Source organism: Ranitomeya imitator, chromosome 2 (genome assembly GCF_032444005.1).
Source record: "Ranitomeya imitator isolate aRanImi1 chromosome 2, aRanImi1.pri, whole genome shotgun sequence".
In the NCBI taxonomy this organism is placed as follows: Eukaryota; Metazoa; Chordata; class Amphibia; order Anura; family Dendrobatidae; genus Ranitomeya; species Ranitomeya imitator.
The window spans coordinates 657711698-657730629 of NC_091283.1; the positions used below are offsets into that span (position 1 = coordinate 657711698).

Sequence of the window (18932 nt, forward strand, 5' to 3'; positions counted from 1 at the left end):
GCACAGCACAGCTATGGGGCACAGTGAACGGTGCAGAGCACCGTATATGGCACAGCACAGCTATGGGGCACAGTGAACGGTGCAGAGCACCGTATATGGCACAGCTATGGGGCACAGTGAACGGTGCAGAGCACCGTATATGGCACATCTATGGGGCACAATGAACGGTGCAGAGCACCGTATATGGCACAGCTAGGGGGCACAATGAACGGTGCAGAGCACTATATGGTTCACAGCTATGGGGAAATATGAACGGTGCAGAGCACTATATGGCACAGCTATGGGGAAATAATGATCTATTTTTATTTTTGAAATTCACCGGTAAATGCTGCATTTCCACCCTAGGCTTATACTCGAGTCAATAAGTTTTCCCAGTTTTTTGTGGCAAAATTAGGGGGGTCGGCTTATACTCGGGTCGGCTTATACTCGAGTATATACGGTAATAATAAGCTACTTCTATAAACAGTCTTGTTTAGAAAACATAAAGTAGAATTGTACTTATGTTTCCATTAGGAAGCAGTAAAATACCTGATAGTAATGGTTTGAGTGTTAACTGATACAGATTAGTAATGGATCTTTTGAGCAATGAACAAAGTCTTATCTTGAAGGTGGAATATGTTCACGTCACAAAATAGGAAAATTAATTAACGGCGGAGGGTGGAGTTTTAGAGTTAAATACTCACTGAAAACTGTTAGGACGCAGATCTTCTAGGTATTTCTCAGTGACCCATACAAGGTATGCTCAACGTTTTCCTGATATCTACACTGATGATTAAATCTTTTTTTGTGCTACCTTCCCAGATATACGAATAGGTTCTTCTGTTTAGGCTGTTCATTATATTTTCAGGAACCACAGTTATGGCTTTCCCTGCAACAAATCAAGTCTTTAGTCAAGGCTCACAGGAAAATACTGTAAGCCTCCCAGTGGAACACATACAAGCACCACCATTTCATCAAACCTTCTTCAAAGGACAACCAAAAGCTCTTGGGGTAAGTTTACTGATTGCAATTTAATATTTACCCCTCTTATATATACATATATACACTTATGGACATTATATATACATTGTATATATCTATTTTAACCCTTTACTGACCAAATCTGAAAAAAACATTAGTCACCATCCAATTTTTTGGTGGGGCATGCCTCATCTCCTATACTTTTTTATTCTTTCATTGACATGGCTGTTAAGAGCATTTGCTTTTTCAGGGACAAAATCATATACATTTTTAGCACTGTTTTGCGGTACATGTAAATTTTCTTGTAATATGTATATATATGTAATATATATATATATTTGCCATGCACATATAGAAAAGTAACAATTTTAATTTACTATTTTGTTTGTTTTTATTTATTACTATTTATATTTCACACCAAGTAAACAGTTGAATTAACTTTTCAGATTATTGTGGTTTTGTGGTTATCTATTAATGTGTAGTTTTTTTGTTTTTTGTTATATATTAAGATGTGTTTTTTACTGAAAAAAAACAGATTTTTTTTTTATGTAATGGCGACTTTTTCCGTTTGATTTTGCTTATTTTTTAATTAATTTCTGCAGAGGTTTATACTATTATATATATATTTATGTTTTACATAATTTGTCCATTAACAGAACTTAAAAATTCTCTGGGGAACAGTTTTTCTCTTTTATGCTCATTTCAGTGTAGTTGGGGCACACATACAGGACTGATGGGTCTACCGGTACCTATCAGCTCTGCAATGCAAGGCAGAGACTCAATGCTCATGTGATTTCCATGTCCTATAGCGGCATCAGCGGTGCCACTGATTCTGTTTCCTACAAAGCGCTCGCTGAGCTCTATGTATTTAGCAAAAGAGAAGGCAGCAGTGATAAACTGCTTCTATCTACTTCCCAGGGTCCCAAGCGGTGTCTGCGGATTGAAGACCAGACCTGCACCTGTTAGATTGCAGGAGCTTTAACCCTGCCATGTAAATTTATAATGAAGGGGTAAAAGCCCAGTACTAAACTCTGTAAATGTATGGTGCCTGGCCATTATGGAGTTAAAGAAGATATAGATTTGCTTCATTTCTCAGTTCTGTTGTCAACAGTAAGGAAAAGCAAAAATAATGTGCAGAAATAATGAGTAAACTAGACTTTATTAGACTTTATTAGATATACTATGATATATGATTTTATACATCAAAGGTTGTGAAGGGGTTAAGTCCTCGAAGGCTGCGTTCCCACAATAAACTTTGAGTTTTTGATGTTGCAGAATTTCTGCAGCATTTTTGCACCTGTTATGTAAATTAGGTCACTTCCGTTTGATTCATTGTGTTTTTATCCCATCTCTGACAATGCGGCTTTTGTCTCTAGTTGGTTTGTCAGGCTTTAAATAAAGCCGATTTGTTTTTGATACTTCCTGGTATTTGGTTCTGACCAAACTTTATAGATACAGTCAAGTTCGCATTACATGTGTTTTTGGTGCGTTTCCGCAACAAATTGACACATTGTGGATTTGAAACATGAACCGCAGGTCGGTTTATGCTGCATAAAAATATCACAGAGTTCATGAGATCTTTATAAATCCCATCCACTTTGTTGAAACTGTAAGATGCTGAGCTTTTGATCAAGCAAAAATATGCAGCGTCAAAAACTCAACAAAAACTCATCATGGGCACCACAGCCTTAAGTAAAGAAAAAAAGAAACATGCAAAAAATATAAAAATTAGAAATGCACCCTTTTTTTCAATTTAATATAAAAAAGAGAAAAACTAATATGACTGCACAGATGAAAAAATATGCATGTATCAGCCACGATATCATGTATCCCAGCCAAGTATGTTTGACTCAGCGTTTCAGAGAAAAATACGCTTTTAATAGCTGCTGGGGACTGAGACGCACTATAGACTAGTCAGACATTTGGGTTTCTGGCATATAGGCAGCAACCTGTCACTCCAGGTGAGCGGTAAGGGAGAAGCCACCAGGGAGCATGTATCAGATGTCAGGTTCTCTATAAAGAGAAAAAATGTTTCACTTTATACTATCATTTTGATAGGGGATTTGAACCTGCAATCTCAAACTTGAATACTTATTTTATATACTGGAACATGATAATATTGTAGCATGAAGAACAAATCACTGCCTCCTATGAATCTCAGACTGTTGCTGGGCTTTCCAGGAATACCAACATAGCAGTGACAGGGGCCTTTATCAGGGCCTGGGTTCTATGGCAACCCACTGGCATCCTGCGATGACGTCCTCAAAGAGTCAATGGGTGCCCGAACAGGCAGGATTGCACAGCTTAAATGCTGCAGTTAGTGATTGACCTTTAATACCTACAGTATTTTATAGTCAGTTTCCCTATTTATATTTCCTACCTCCCTTTCACAAGATAATTAAAACCTTAGTAATGGAGCACATTTTGGTCTATGGTGACCAAGTCACATTTTTCAAATCTGATGGGGCACTTTCTATATAGTAATAACTCTGTATGGAATTCTTTTATATATCCCGGCATATCTTAAACTCTTTATTATGACACATTTTACTTTATGTTAGTAGAAAATTTAGTGTGATATGTTTTGAGTTCATTTAAGAAAACATTTGAAATTTGATGAAAATGTTGAAAAATTAGCAATTTTCAAACTATGAATGTTTACACCCTTTAACCAGATAGTTTTACCACGCAAAAAATTAACATTTACTATACATCTAGTTTATGTCTATTTCTCAAACATAGTTTTTTTGATATGATGTTAGGAGGCTTTTGTTTTTTCACGAGAATTCGTAACACCTATTTTTCTAGGGACTTATTCAGTTATGAAGGGACTTTGAAGTGCCTATCTATTGTAAAACCCCCCCAAAAGTTATCATGCTAAAAACTGTATCCTATAGGAATTTAAAATGTCAGGAAATTTGTTAACACTTCAAGTGCTTCATAAGAATTAGTTCAAAGACTGTTGGAACACATGGCAGGGCATGGGAGGGAAGGAGCGCTGTTTAATTTTTGGAGTGCCCATTTGTCTGCCATGTTGCAAATACTAAAATGTTTCTTTAGCTTCCAATTTTCCATTTTGGCAACGGCTTTATTTGGAAAGAATGGACAACGTTATTTAGTTTTAAATTTCTCCCAAATGCAGTGCTACCCCATATGTGGTCAATTGCAACTGTTCGGGTACTGTTTGATTTTTGGAGTGCAAATTTTGCAAGAGTACTGTAGATTACGGACACCATGGTACATTTGAAAAATTCCTGAGGTGCCAGACCAACAAAAAATCCTCACAAGTGACAGCATTTTGGAAACTGGACCCCTTAACGAATTTATGTAGGGGTGTACTGAGCATTTTTAACATTGGTATTTCACAGAATATTTATATCAGAGGTAGTGATGAGCGAACAACCTCCGATAAGTTTTATTCGAGCATGTTCGTGTGCTAACCAAGTGTCTTTGGTGTGCTCGAAAAATACAGAGTCCCTGTGGCTGCATGTTTCACATCTGTTCGACAGCCGCTACCCATGCAGAGATTGTCTGTTTGCTTGACAGCCATGCAGCCGCAAAGACTCAAACAGATTTTTCGAGCAAGCCAAAGACACTGGGTTGGCACACGAGCATGCGTGGACAAGACCTTATCTGAGCACATTTGATCATCACTAATCTGAAGTCCATAAAAATTAAAAACGATTTTTTTTCCACTTGCATGTTGTTTCATATGTGTTCAGAAACTACTGTTTAGTCATGTACAAATCCCAGGTAAACCAAGGTTTTGTGCCTGTCTAAATAGGATGCCACCGGAACAGAGGCCAAAGAGAGTCCAAAGTGACTACATTTGCCTCATTATACTAATTGTTTCCATCGGCAGTTTGGTCTGAATCATGATTTTTGAGGATTTAGGTGGAAAAGCTGACATAGGTCCTCAGGGTAGAGCACATGATAGAAATGAACTGTGCCTTATTCTGATTTTTGGGAGCCAGAATGAACAAAAAATGGCAGTTCAAGAATTCTTTTTATTTATTTGTATTTCGATGTACACTGGATGTTATTTGTGATTAGATAACTTTATTCTGTGAATTAGTTTAATTACAGTGATGTCATTTTTTTGTTTTGTTGTTGTTTTGCTACTTTTTCACACTAAAAACAATTTTAAAAAAATAGTTATTTAATCACCATATACTTAGAGATATAACATTTTTATTTTTCCAATCACAGAACTGAATAATGACTTGTTTTTTTGCAGGATAAGTTTACATTTTTACAAGTACCAATTTGAGGCACAGAGATTTTTGGGATGCAAAGTGAACAAAAGAAAAGCAATTCAGGAGTTTACTATTTACCGCAAAGCTTTATTCTTCATGGCTTTGCTGCCTTCAGTCTGAATCTACAGTGTACACTCTGTAATCAATAAAGATGGAGAATTGTTAATTTTGATCAACGTGTGTATGCCCATCTGCCAATCACAAGACATCTTCTTTTAGGTGGGACACTATACTAAAGACACCACCTCTGTGTGCCTTGGTCTCAAATGAATTGAAGAAAAATAGGACCCAGCTACACTTAGCTATACCTAAAAACGTGTAGCGGCAAACACACAAAGGACGAACAGGCGCAATGATTTTTAAGTCAGTTTAAAAATCATTATCTGGAGCACTTCATCCCACTTAAATAGGTGATGTGTTGCCAATTGACATTCTATGAGCACAGAATATTCATTTTTTCTCTTAGAACTTTGGTCATACCTATAGGTGATTGCTCAAAGGGCCGGACTGTGCTGCATAAACCCTCCATTAGCCTTTTTCCAGCAAGGCAAACTTTAGATGTGTTTTTCACTGTTGTATACACCTGTGACCATTGTTATCAAAAAACTCAATGTTATTGAACTTGTATGCGAATATATAATGCCAAACTCTTCTTTCCTCTCATTGCAGGCTGTTCAGATCTCTTTGGGCCTCGTACAAATCTTAGTGGGTACTGTGTTGCTCTACACATTTGCTGCCTACACTTCAATAACAGCTTACTGCTTCATTGTTTACTGGGGGGGAGCCTGGGTAAGTAAAGACCCCACCTCTTTCATGATATTTATGGCTTCTTATTTTAAGCATTAATTGTTAGTATCATTTTTTTATAATAATATTTATTGTATTTTGTATCATTTGTGAAATTCATCTGAAGAAAATTGGGTTGTCACCTGAGATAAACTGACTGCTATTACAGTGCCTAAGAATACATGACCAAATGAGGTCCACGACTAAGGGTCCATTTACACTGCAAATTTATCATGAAAGAGCATTTCAAGGAACACTTGTACCACTATAATCGAAGCAAGCTGTTGATCACGCGATGAACAAGCAAAATATTTGTTCGTTGGGTGGAATGAACTTTTGTGCTACACAACAGATTATCATCCTCAGCAGCACATCCAAATAAACATCATAGAGAACAGAACCAGAGCTGCCAAGAACACTGGCAGCCGAGGGTGCACTGCACCATCGATTACACAGATCTTTCATTGCGCATAGCTAAACACTGTCTGCCCGTGTAACCAGGCTTTTACGCAACCGCCGATCACCAAACAAGTTACTTATCAGGGGTTGTTTAGTCCAGTTGGCCAGTAAACGATCCTTACTATTTCATGTGGTCTTCCAATCAATGAAACTAATGTTGTACTGCCAATATATTAGACATCAGTTATGTAATTGCTCTGGTTACGTCCTAAATGATGCTGGCACATGGTCTGTTTCTGGCTAATTTTTGCTAGCATACACCATCACCATGTCTTTGGTGGGTGTCTGACAGCTAAGTCCCTCATGATCCTGAGAATGAAGTGTTCACAAAGCTGGTTCAGCACTGAGACTCATGCACAGTGTCTCCCTAAGCAGAATCAGTCAATACTGTGCACAGAAAAGCAACTACTCAATGAATAGGCCTGTGTTACAAGAAACTCTGTCGACCTTTAGTGGATAATTATTTGGAGAGCAGAGAACAAGGGATCCCAATGTGGGAACCCCTCCATTATGATCTCATGTCATATTAGAGCTATTTACAGGGTGTTCGCTATACCTTTACATAGGGCTTCCTTTTGTTATAACAGCATTTCACATTTAAAGGGAATCTGTCACCCACAAAATCGAGGGTGAGTTAAGCCCACCGACATCAGGGGCTTAACTACAGCATTCTGTAATGCTGTAGATAAGCCCCTGATGTATCCTGAAAGATGAGAAATAGAGGTTAGATTATACTCACCCAGGGGCGTTTCCGCTGCTGGTCCGGCCGGCGCCTCCTATCTTCATCAGATGACGTCCTCTTCTTGTCTTCAGGCTACTGCTCCGGCGCAGGCGTACTTTGTCTGCCCTGTTAAGGGTAGAGCAAAGTACTGCAGAGAGCAGGCGCTGGGCCTCTCTGACCTTTCCCGGTGCCTGCGCAATGCAGTACTTTGCTCGGCCCTCAACAGGGCAGACAAAGTACGCTTTTGCCGGAGCCGCAGCATGAAGACAAGAAGAGTACGTCATCTGATGAAGATAGGAGGCGCCGGACCGGACCAGCAGCGGGAACGCCCCTGGGTGAGTATAATATAACCTATTTTCCTCATCTTTTGGGATGCATCGGGTCTTATCTACAGCATTACAGAATGCTGTAGATAAGCCCCTGATTCCAGTGGGCTTACCTCACCCTCGATATTGGGGGTGACAGATTCCCTTTAATGTGCTAACCACTTAGCTTGTGCAAATTATGTTTTCTCAATGGCCCAATTTATTATTGCTATATACTATATTTTCTATGATTTGTAAACTGACTGCCAATGATTATGGTGTCACGTAGGAAAACTTTACCTTATATTTTGTTCATTGCAGTACATTATTTCGGGATCAGTGACGGTCGCGGCAGCAGAAAAAACATCTCGCAGTCTGGTGAGTGTTCTTTTTTCATCAAATCAGTAAAAAAGAAAAGAGACAGGCAAAAATTTCTGAGCCACAGTAATAGTTACCAAATAAGGCCGGTTTCACACGTCAGTGTCTGTGGTACGTGTATTGACAGTTTTCTCACGTACCAGAGACACTGACACACGTAGACCCATTCAAATGAATGAGTCTATGCACATGTCAGTGTGTTTTCACAGATCATGTGTCCATGTGCAAAACACACGGGCATGTCTGTTTTTACCCAAACACACAGGCCGCAAAACGTGCCACACTCGTGCACATGAAGAACAATGCACACTGTCCTCCATGTGCATGGACAGCCGCCGGGGAAGTAGCGCTACTGTAAGCACTGTTCCTCTGCGTGTGGTTCTGAACGCCGCTTTCATCCATTCTCCCCTGCTCTGCCACCGAGCAGCGTGAGCAGAGGACAATGAGGACCAACCTGGCAAAACTCACAGTGAGGGCTGCTATTCTCAGGCTGGTAAGGGGCCATGGATATGGGCCCCCCAGCCTAAAAACAGCAGCCCCCAGCTGCCCAGAAAAGGTCATCTATTAGATGCGCCAATTCTGGAGCTTTGCTCGGTTGTTCCTACTTGCCCTGTAGCGGTGGCAAATGGGGTAATGAGGGGTTAATGTCACCTTTCTATTGTAAGGTGACATTAAGCCCGGTTTAGTAATGGAGAGATGTCAATAAGACACCTCTCCATTACTAATCCTATAGTTGGTAAAGGGTTAATTAAACACACCACACAGTAAGAATAAAGTCTTTTGATGAAATCATACACCACACAGTTTTTCCATCTTTATTATACTGGTAATCCAAGCGACGCCCTCAATCTCCATAAACCAACAATATACCCATACCTGTCCGGCATTCAGTCACTCCCACAGCGTAATCCATATCTAGGGGATAGACAGTTTACAATCGGAAGCACTGCTAATGTGACCGGCCCGGCTGTAAACTACTGGGGACTGAATGATCCGCATCGGGCGCAGGCTCAGTAACTAGTGGTGACGTCACTTAGTCTGTGCTAGCTCGCCGGCATGAACTCCTGTGACCTCAGGACCATGGGAGAATGCAAGTGATGAGGTCACTGTGACAGAGCTTGAAATGCCGTGACCTCATCACTTGCGTTCTCCCACGGTCCTGAGGTCACAGGAGTTCATGCCTGCAGCGAGCACAGACTTAGTGACGTAAGCGCTAGTTACTGAGCTTGTGCCCTCTGCTTCTCAATCATTTATTCTCCCCTGCTCACTGACGAGCAGGGGAGAATGGATGACAGCCATGTTCAGCACCACACGCTTGAGAACAGCGCTTACAGTAGCGCTACTTTCCGGTCGCCGTCCGTGTGGTACTGGTGCAGCACACGGGCGACACACGGTTGCCACACATGTGCCGCATGTAGTACACAAACGGACACATGGACACCGATATCTCCGGTACCAGGACATGTGAAACCGGCCGAAAAAAGTATTCTGCCAGCCATGCAGAAGTGTACAAAAAAGAGCACTAAGGCTATGTTCACATGAAAGATTTTTTGCAGCACTTTTTGCTGCGTTTTTTATGCAAATTAAAAGTTGGCTTTTAATAGTGCCACACTTGTTTTTTTCCGGAATGAATTTTAAAACTTCAGAGTTTTTTTAAATCTGCAGCATGTCAGTTCTTTCAGCATTTCTTCAGCATTTTTTCACCCACCGAAAGCAATGAGAAAGTGCAAAAATGCAACAAAAGTTTTAGCTGGATTTATGCAGTGTTTTCTATTAATAAAATTAACTTTATTAAACATTTACTGAAACACATAATTTGCACGCAAAAACACCATGAAAAACGCCTCAAAAACATGCATTTTGAACATAGTTTTACTGCCAAGACAGCTGGTGTTCGCTGCAGAAAAAAAAAAACACTGCAAAATCGCTGCATGTGAACATAGCCCAAGAGCATGTGCCCACATGAGGCATTTGCTGCAGACATTTCTGCTGCAAATACGGAAGTGTTGGCATGAGAAGCACATTTTTGAAAAATGTTTATGCATTTTTGGTATGTTTTTTTTCTATGCGATTTTGATGCGTTTTTTCCTCCATTCATTAGAATAGGTGAAGAACGCTGCAAAAGCGCTGAAATTATTGACATGTTGCATATATGAAGATACTGCAAATCTGCAACGAAAAAATAAACAGTGTGCAAGAGATTTCTGACCAAACTGTGTGAATAAAAAGTAGACAAAAGCGCAGCAAATACTTAATTCTATCATTTAATTAACATGATTTTACAATTTAGCGACTCACATCACCGCAAGATAAATAGACATGCTGCGGTCTGGAAAGATGTGCCTCATGTCCGTTTTTGTGGGTAAGCCTCGGACATCTCTGGATGCATAGTGGGCATGGGATTTCTTGAAATCCCATCCACTATGCTGTAACATCTGGACCCTGCAGGTTGGACACTGCACAAGTACGAAGCACCTAACCCGTGTTTACTGATCGTGTGCACATACCCTTAGTCTCCTGTACAGATGGGCGAACCCGAAGTTATGAATTCAGCGATTGTACCTGTCCAGTGCTAAATACCGAACATCGACTTTCCCAGAAGTCCGTACCAATGTTTGGAGATCCTGGTTAACCCATTATCTACTAATGTCCTTTTTTTGGGACGCCTAATCTTTAGCTTCTAGCAACTAAGATTTTATAATTTTTATAATTAGGTCAAATTTTTTGTGTTGTGTTTGTAAAATGAATGTTTTCAAAATAGGAGATCATGTCATTGTCATTTTTAATTGAATATGGGGATGCCCTTTTCTGAAAAATCCGTACTTGTAAAAATTTTAATTTAGCAAGTAATGGGTTAAGGAAAGAATGAGAAAATCAATATTTAAAATGTGTTTTTTTAGTTCCATTTTCCATGTCACAAAAACTAAATATTGTATTTGCTTTCACTACGGACACTAGGGCATGCACAACAGTACATTAGGCTGGACAGTTTTCACCACTGATGTGCGAACTGAGGGATGTTACTAGTTCTCACTGAAGAGAGGGGTTTCAATCACAGATGTCGGCTCTATGATATTTATTGGACTGCTGAAGGGTCTCTTCGCACCTTGCCCAGACTATAAAACTGTGGAGACCTTCCCAATGCTTCCCAAATTATTGGCAGCATGAATTGCAGCCTGGATGCATGATTCCAGACATTTATATTAGACTGCATTAGTAGATCAAGTACAGAATCTGGATTGAATAAGCAGATCTGAGATTATTTTTCTTTCTTATCATTTTAGGTTAAAGGAACTTTAGGCACAAATGTGATCAGCAGTCTAATCGCTTTGTGTGAAGTTTCACTGGTCATTGTTGATCTAGCTCGTACATATTATTATAGATATGGACCATGTTTCCCAAATCCATGCTCTTTATTTCAAAATACCATCCTGGTAAGTGTTATATTTTCCTTAATATTATTATAGTTTCCTGTCTCATTTATGCAGAATGAACTTTGGAAAGACAGTCCATAGTTATAAAGTGGAAACCAGTAACTGTCCTAAATTAGAATACTTTATAGTAAGAGGTGAGGTAGAACGGTGGAGCATAGTGGAGTGACTCAGAAGCCAAGTCAATCGTTCTACCAGTGTGATCGATAATGTTCTACAGTATTGATCTACAATATTTCAAAGATAAGATAGATGTTTTAAAAATGAATTGCTGTCTTAGTGATGCATGTTTAGCATCATGTCAGAAGCTACACATAATATAGAACTACCATTCATGTATCAGTGATAAAATGCAGTTAGGGTGAGGCCATGTGTGGCATTCGTGTCACGGTTGAGAACCACAGTGGCCAATTGCCATTGTGAAAAACTGCCAATTATGCAATTATTTTATTCTGTGGGATAAAAGGTGTTTGACCCAAAAAAAAAGTTACAGCCATAGCAATTGCCACATCTGGCCTTACGTTTCCCAGGGCCAGACTTGGACTGAAATTCAGCCCTGGCATTTGAGAGCACATAGACCCGCTTACAGCACCAATCCAGCATTTCTTTTCAGCTCTGGAGTGGTGCTACTTATTATAAGTCACATACCATAAAATTATACTTACCTACCCCTGTCTTCACCTTTTGTTGGCATCACTTTGCTTGCCATTTTGTGACCGCAACTTCTGAATGATCGGAAGTCAGGGATAACAGTCACATGTTGTCATTGTAAGTGTATGAGAGCCAGAACGAGGCCAGATCTCATATACTTGCATTGAAAAGAGACTTTTTATTTCCCCAGCAGCCCCACTCTTTCAGTCATAGGGGTGGTGTCGGCACGGTTCCAGTCACAACTTTGTGCATAGTGAGCCGTGGCTGTAACCGTGCTCTTGCCACTGAATGACAGATGGATCTAATTAAATGGGCACAATTAGTGCTAATACCTACGGTGGCCATTGCAGCAGGTTGTCAGCTAAGATATACAGCTGACACCTGCTGATGATGGTACTGATTCCTCTTGTGAGCTAGAGCCGCCATCATTGCACTGTACATGTATGGTGGTTTGCAGTGAGTCGTGTTCTGCTGCATCGTACATGTATGGCAGATTTCGGGAAGGGATGAAAAAAAACCTCCTTTCCATATTCAACTACGACCAGCAATGCAGGAGCGCAGAAAACAGATGCCTCAGCTGCAACACACTACGCTCCAACATATTGTCATTAATGGGCAGTGGGCGCTCCTCTTTTAGCCTTCTCCCTGTCTCAGAAGCTCCAGTGCCCCAAAGGCCACAGATGGCATGCGTAGGGGCCACATGAGGCTTTTGAACCAACTTTGAGACTCCCGTATTAACTGATCAGTTAATTTTGCAAAATTAGCAGGTTTAGCCGACTTTAGGGCTCATTCAGGCGACTGTATTTTCTGCCTGTGTGCTGTCTATGTGCTACACTCAGAGAGCACACAGACCATTAGTGTGCAAGATCAATTTACACAGTATGTTATTGATATGTTAATCATAAAAAAGGAAGCAAAATGTTCAAAAAATTTGATTTATTCAATATCAAGTGTATATATTGTATATATACTGTAGGCCAAGGTGCACAGATTCAGTGTGCACTTAGCCAAACTCAGATGAATTTGGAATGTAATATAACACATTCAAGAAGTTTCACTGATTTCGGCTTCCTTTAATCAGACCAATGAGCAGTATCAGAGGCCATATCTAATGTCTTCAATATTGCTGGCATTACTAATGTTCCTTTTTTTGTAGCTTATTGCTTTTTTCCAGTAAAACTGTGATAACCTAGTTTGAGCATAATGTTACTTTTGCGGAATACTCATGTATTTACTATTTTATTTTAGATTATCCGCTTGATCACTCTTATCCACCTATTGTTGATCACATTCCTGCAGTTCAGCATGTCTGCCTCAGCCGTGGCATTTAGTATTCGCTCACTAAAACAGAAGACTCCGACTGTACCCCAGGTATGGTACCTGTCTGTAGCCATGTTTAGTCATACGTATTCAGTACCTTGCTGTCTTGCTAATGATTATTATGTACTGCAGTATGTACACCATCCTGGCATTATTTATGAAAATAAAGGATACTATGTAATAAGGGACAGGGCTATACATAACAAGACGGGATGCTATCCCAATTCATTATAATATAGTGTTCTCGCACCCATCCCCCATCCCAATTCATTATAACAGTGTGATCTCACCCATCCCAATTCATTATAACATATTGTTCTTTCCGCTATCTACATCCAAATGTATTATATCATACTGTGATTTCACCCATCCCCCCCTCCCCAATTCATTCACTTTAAAGAAAGAAGAAGAAAAAAAGGAATACGGTAAATATCCTCTCCTCTATGGGGATCCCTTACAGCTGTTTCCATCTACTTCTTGCCATTGCATACATGGTAAATGATGCAGCTGATCGCTCCGGCTGAGTCATAGAGAAGGCAACAGGTTGCAGCTACGCTCCGTCTCTCTATTGCTGGCAGCAGAGCAACAGGAACCCTCCCTGATGGCGATAAGTGCCACCAATGATGGTGCAAAAATATTATAATGAGGGCAATCTTGCCTTGGGCCCAGGCAGTAGCCTGTTATGTTTGCTAATGACAGGTGTTATGAAGGCAATCCAGAAACACAGTGTGCTTAGCGATCAGAGCGCACACAGTGATCTGACAAATACCCAAAAATACAAGAACGAGCTCTGAGACGTGGAAACTCTGTAGACTGCACACCTGATCCTATCCTAAACACAACTAAAAGCGGCTGTGGATTGCGCCTAACAACTACCTAGGCAACTCGGCACAGCCTAAGAAACTAGCTAGCCTGAAGATAGAAAAATAGGCCTGACTTGCCCCAGAGAAATTCCCCAAAGGAAAAGGCAGTCCCCCACATATAATGACTGTGAGTAAGATGAAAAGACAAAACGTAGGGATGAAATAGATTCAGCAAAGTGGGGCCCGATATTCTAGGACAGAGCGAGGACAGTAAAGCGAACTTTGCAGTCTACAAAAAACCCTAAAGCAAAACCACGCAAAGGGGGCAAAAAAAACCCACCGTGCCGAACTAACGGCACGGCGGTACACCCTTTGCGTCTCAGAGCTTCCAGCAAAACAAAAGACAAGCTGGACAGAAAAAAAGCAACAAAAAAGCAAAAGGCACTTAGCTATACAGAGCAGCAGGTCACAGGAACAATCAGGAGAAGCTCAGATCCAACACTGAAACATTGACAAGGAGCAAGGATAGCAGCATCAGGCGGAGTTAAGTAATGAAGCAGTTAACGAGCTCACCAGAACACTTGAGGGAGGAAGCTCAGAAGCTGCAGTACCACTTGTGACCACAGGAGTGAATTCAGCCACAGAATTCACAACAGTACCCCCCCCTTGAGGAGGGGTCACCGAACCCTCACCAGAGCCCCCAGGCCGACCACGATGAGCCGCATGAAAGGCACGAACAAGATCAGAAGCATGAACATCAGAGGCAAAAACCCAGGAATTATCTTCCTGAGCATAACCCTTCCATTTAACCAGATACTGGAGTTTCCGTCTAGAAACACGAGAATCCAAAATCTTCTCCACAATATACTCCAATTCCCCCTCCACCAAAACCGGGGCAGGAGGCTCAACAGATGGAACCATAGGTGCCACGTATCTCCGCAACAACGACCTATGGAATACATTATGTATGGAAAAGGAGTCTGGGAGGGTCAAACGAAAAGACACAGGATTGAGAACCTCAGAAATCCTATACGGACCAATAAAACGAGGTTTAAATTTAGGAGAGGAAACCTTCATAGGAATATGACGAGAAGATAACCAAACCAGATCCCCAACACGAAGTCGGGGACCCACACGGCGTCTGCGATTAGCAAAACGTTGAGCCTTCTCCTGGGACAAGGTCAAATTGTCCACTACCTGAGTCCAGATCTGCTGCAACCTATCCACCACAGAATCCACACCAGGACAGTCCGAAGACTCAACCTGTCCTGAAGAGAAACGAGGATGGAACCCAGAATTGCAAAAAAATGGAGAAACCAAGGTAGCCGAGCTGGCCCGATTATTAAGGGCGAACTCAGCCAACGGCAAAAAGGACACCCAATCATCCTGGTCTGCAGAAACAAAACATCTCAGATATGTTTCCAAGGTCTGATTGGTTCGTTCGGTCTGGCCATTAGTCTGAGGATGGAAAGCCGAGGAAAAGGATAGGTCAATGCCCATCCTACCACAAAAGGCTCGCCAAAACCTTGAAACAAAGTGGGAACCTCTGTCAGAAACAATATTCTCAGGAATGCCATGCAACCGAACCACATGCTGAAAGAACAAAGGTACCAAATCAGAGGAGGAAGGCAATTTAGCCAAGGGCACCAGATGGACCATTTTAGAAAAGCGATCACAGACCACCCAAATGACTGACATCTTTTGAGAAACGGGAAGGTCAGAAATGAAATCCATCGAAATATGTGTCCAAGGCCTCTTTGGGACCGGCAAGGGCAAAAGCAACCCACTGGCACGAGAACAGCAGGGCTTAGCCCTAGCACAAATCCCACAGGACTGCACAAAAGTACGTACATCCCGTGACAGAGATGGCCACCAGAAGGATCTTGCCACTAACTCTCTGGTACCAAAGATTCCAGGATGACCAGCCAACACCGAACAATGAAGTTCAGAGATAAGTTTATTAGTCCACCTATCAGGGACGAACAGTTTCTCTGCTGGACAACGATCAGGTTTATTAGCCTGAAATTTTTGCAGCACCCGCCGCAAATCAGGGGAGATGGCAGACACAATGACTCCTTCCTTGAGGATACCCGCTGGCTCAGATAAACCCGGAGAGTCGGGCACAAAACTCCTAGACAGAGCATCCGCCTTCACATTTTTAGAGCCCGGAAGGTACGAAATCACAAAGTCGAAGCGGGCAAAAAATAACGACCAACGGGCCTATCTAGGATTCAAGCGCTTGGCAGACTCGAGATAAGTCAAGTTCTTATGATCAGTCAATACCACCACGCGATGCTTAGCTCCTTCAAGCCAATGACGCCACTCCTCGAATGCCCACTTCATGGCCAGCAACTCTCGATTGCCCACATCATAATTACGCTCAGCGGGCGAAAACTTCCTGGGAAAGAAAGCACATGGTTTCATCACTGAGCAATCAGAACCTCTCTGTGACAAAACCGCCCCTGCTCCAATCTCAGAAGCATCAACCTCGACCTGGAACGGAAGAGAAACATCTGGCTGACACAACACAGGGGCAGAACAAAAACGACGCTTCAACTCCTGAAAAGCTTCCACAGCAGCAGAAGACCAATTAACCAAATCAGCACCCTTCTTGGTCAAATCGGTTAATGGTTTGGCAATGCTAGAAAAATTACAGATGAAGCGACGATAAAAATTAGCAAAGCCCAGGAACTTTTGCAGACTTTTCAGAGATGTCGGCTGAATCCAATCCTGGATGGCTTGGACCTTAACTGGATCCATCTCGATAGTAGAAGGGGTAAAGATGAACCCTAAAAATGAAACTTTCTGCACACCGAAGAGACACTTTGATCCCTTCACAAACAAAGAGTTAGCACGCAGGACCTGAAAAACCATTCTGACGTGCTTCACATGAGACTCCCAATCATCTGAGAAGATCAAAATGTCATCCAAGTAAACAATCAGGAATTTATCCAGATACTCACTGAAGATGTCATGCATAAAAGACTGAAACACAGATGGAGCATTGGCAAGTCCGAACGGCATCACTAGATACTCAAAATGACCCTCGGGCGTATTGAATGCAGTTTTCCATTCATCTCCTTGCCTGATTCTCACCAGATTATACGCACCACGAAGATCTATCTTAGTGAACCAACTAGCCCCCTTAATCCGAGCAAACAAGTCAGATAACAATGGCAAGGGATACTGAAATTTAACAGTGATCTTATTAAGAAGGCGGTAATCAATACACGGTCTCAGCGAACCATCCTTCTTGGCTACAAAGAAGAACCCTGCTCCCAGTGGTGATGACGATGGGCGAATATGTCCCTTCTCCAGGGATTCCTTCACATAACTGCGCATAGCGGCGTGTTCGGGCACGGATAAATTAAATAATCGACCTGTAGGGAATTTACTACCAGGAATCAAATTGATAGCACAATCACAATCCCTATGCGGAGGTAGAGCATCGGACTTGGGCTCTTCAAATACATCCTGATAATCAGATAAGAACTCTGGGACCTCAGAAGGGGTGGATGACGAAATCGACAAAAATGGAACATCACCATGTACCCCCTGACAACCCCAGCTGGATACCGATATGGAATTCCAATCCAATACTGGATTATGGGTTTGTAGCCATGGCAACCCCAACACGACCACATCATGCAGATTATGCAACACCAGAAAGCGAATAACTTCCTGATGTGCAGGAGCCATGCACATGGTCAGCTGGGCCCAGTATTGAGGTTTATTCTTGGCCAAAGGTGTAGCATCAATTCCTGTCAATGGAATAGGACACCGCAAAGGCTCCAAGAAAAACCCACAACGTTTAGCATAATCCAAATCCATCAGATTCAGGGCAGCGCCCGAATCCACAAACGCCATGACAGAAAATGACGACAAAGAGCATATCAAGGTAATGGACAGAAGGAATTTGGACTGTACAGTACCAATGACGGCAGACCTAGCGGACCGCTTAGTGCGCTTAGGACAATCAGAAATAGCATGAGTGGAATCACCACAGTAGAAACACAGACCATTCAGACGTCTGTATTCCTGCCGTTCAACTCTAGTCATAGTCCTATCGCACTGCATAGGCTCAGGTTTAACCTCAGGCAGTACCGCCAAATGGTGCACAGATTTACGCTCGCGCAAGCGTCGACCGATCTGAATGGCCAAAGACAAAGACTCATTCAAACCAGCAGGCATAGGAAATCCCACCATGACATCCTTAAGAGCCTCAGAGAGACCCTTTCTGAACAAAGCTGCCAGCGCAGATTCATTCCACTGAGTGAGTACTGACCATTTCCTAAATTTCTGACAATATACTTCTATATCATCCTGACCCTGGCACAAAGCCAGCAAATTTTTCTCAGCCTGATCCACTGAATTAGGCTCATCGTACAGCAATCCGAGCGCCAGGAAAAACGCATTGACACTACTCAATGCAGGGTCTCCTGGCGCAAGAGAAAATGCCCAGTCTTGAGGGTCGCCGCGCAAAAAAGAAATAATAATCAAAACCTGTTGAATAGGATTACCAGAAGAATGAGGTTTCAAGGCCAGAAATAGCTTACAATTATTTTTGAAACTTAGAAACTTAGTTCTATCTCCAAAAAACAAATCAGGAATAGGAATTCTTGGTTCTAACATAGATTTCTGATCAATAGTATCTTGAATTTTTTGTACATTTATAACGAGATTATCCATTGAAGAGCACAGACCCTGAATATCCATGTCCACACCTGTGTCCAGAAGCACCCAAATGTCTAGGGGAAAAAAAAAAGTGAACACAGAGCAGGAAAAAAAAAAAAAAAAAATGATGTCAGAACTTTTTCTTTCCCTCTATTGAGAATTATTATTTGGGCTCCTTGTACTGTTAT

General features: G+C 41.6%; 1 protein-coding gene across 3 annotated transcripts in view; it reads left to right on the top strand.

The window, feature by feature from the left end:
• Positions 1 to 18932, top strand: part of LOC138665457 (membrane-spanning 4-domains subfamily A member 8-like) — a 47834-nt gene that overhangs the window by 20755 nt on the left and 8147 nt on the right. The window contains exons 1-6 of one of the 3 annotated variants that reach the window (XM_069752964.1): positions 674 to 736; positions 848 to 990; positions 5886 to 6005; positions 7809 to 7865; positions 11150 to 11299; positions 13196 to 13318. In XM_069752964.1, the coding sequence (XP_069609065.1) occupies positions 859 to 990; positions 5886 to 6005; positions 7809 to 7865; positions 11150 to 11299; positions 13196 to 13318 (582 nt within the window). In that variant the 5' untranslated portion in view covers positions 674 to 736; positions 848 to 858. Of the gene's footprint in view, positions 1 to 673; positions 737 to 847; positions 991 to 5885; positions 6006 to 7808; positions 7866 to 11149; positions 11300 to 13195; positions 13324 to 18932 lie in introns of those variants that run through there. The other 2 variants (XM_069752965.1, XM_069752962.1) reach the window with 2 other exon arrangements.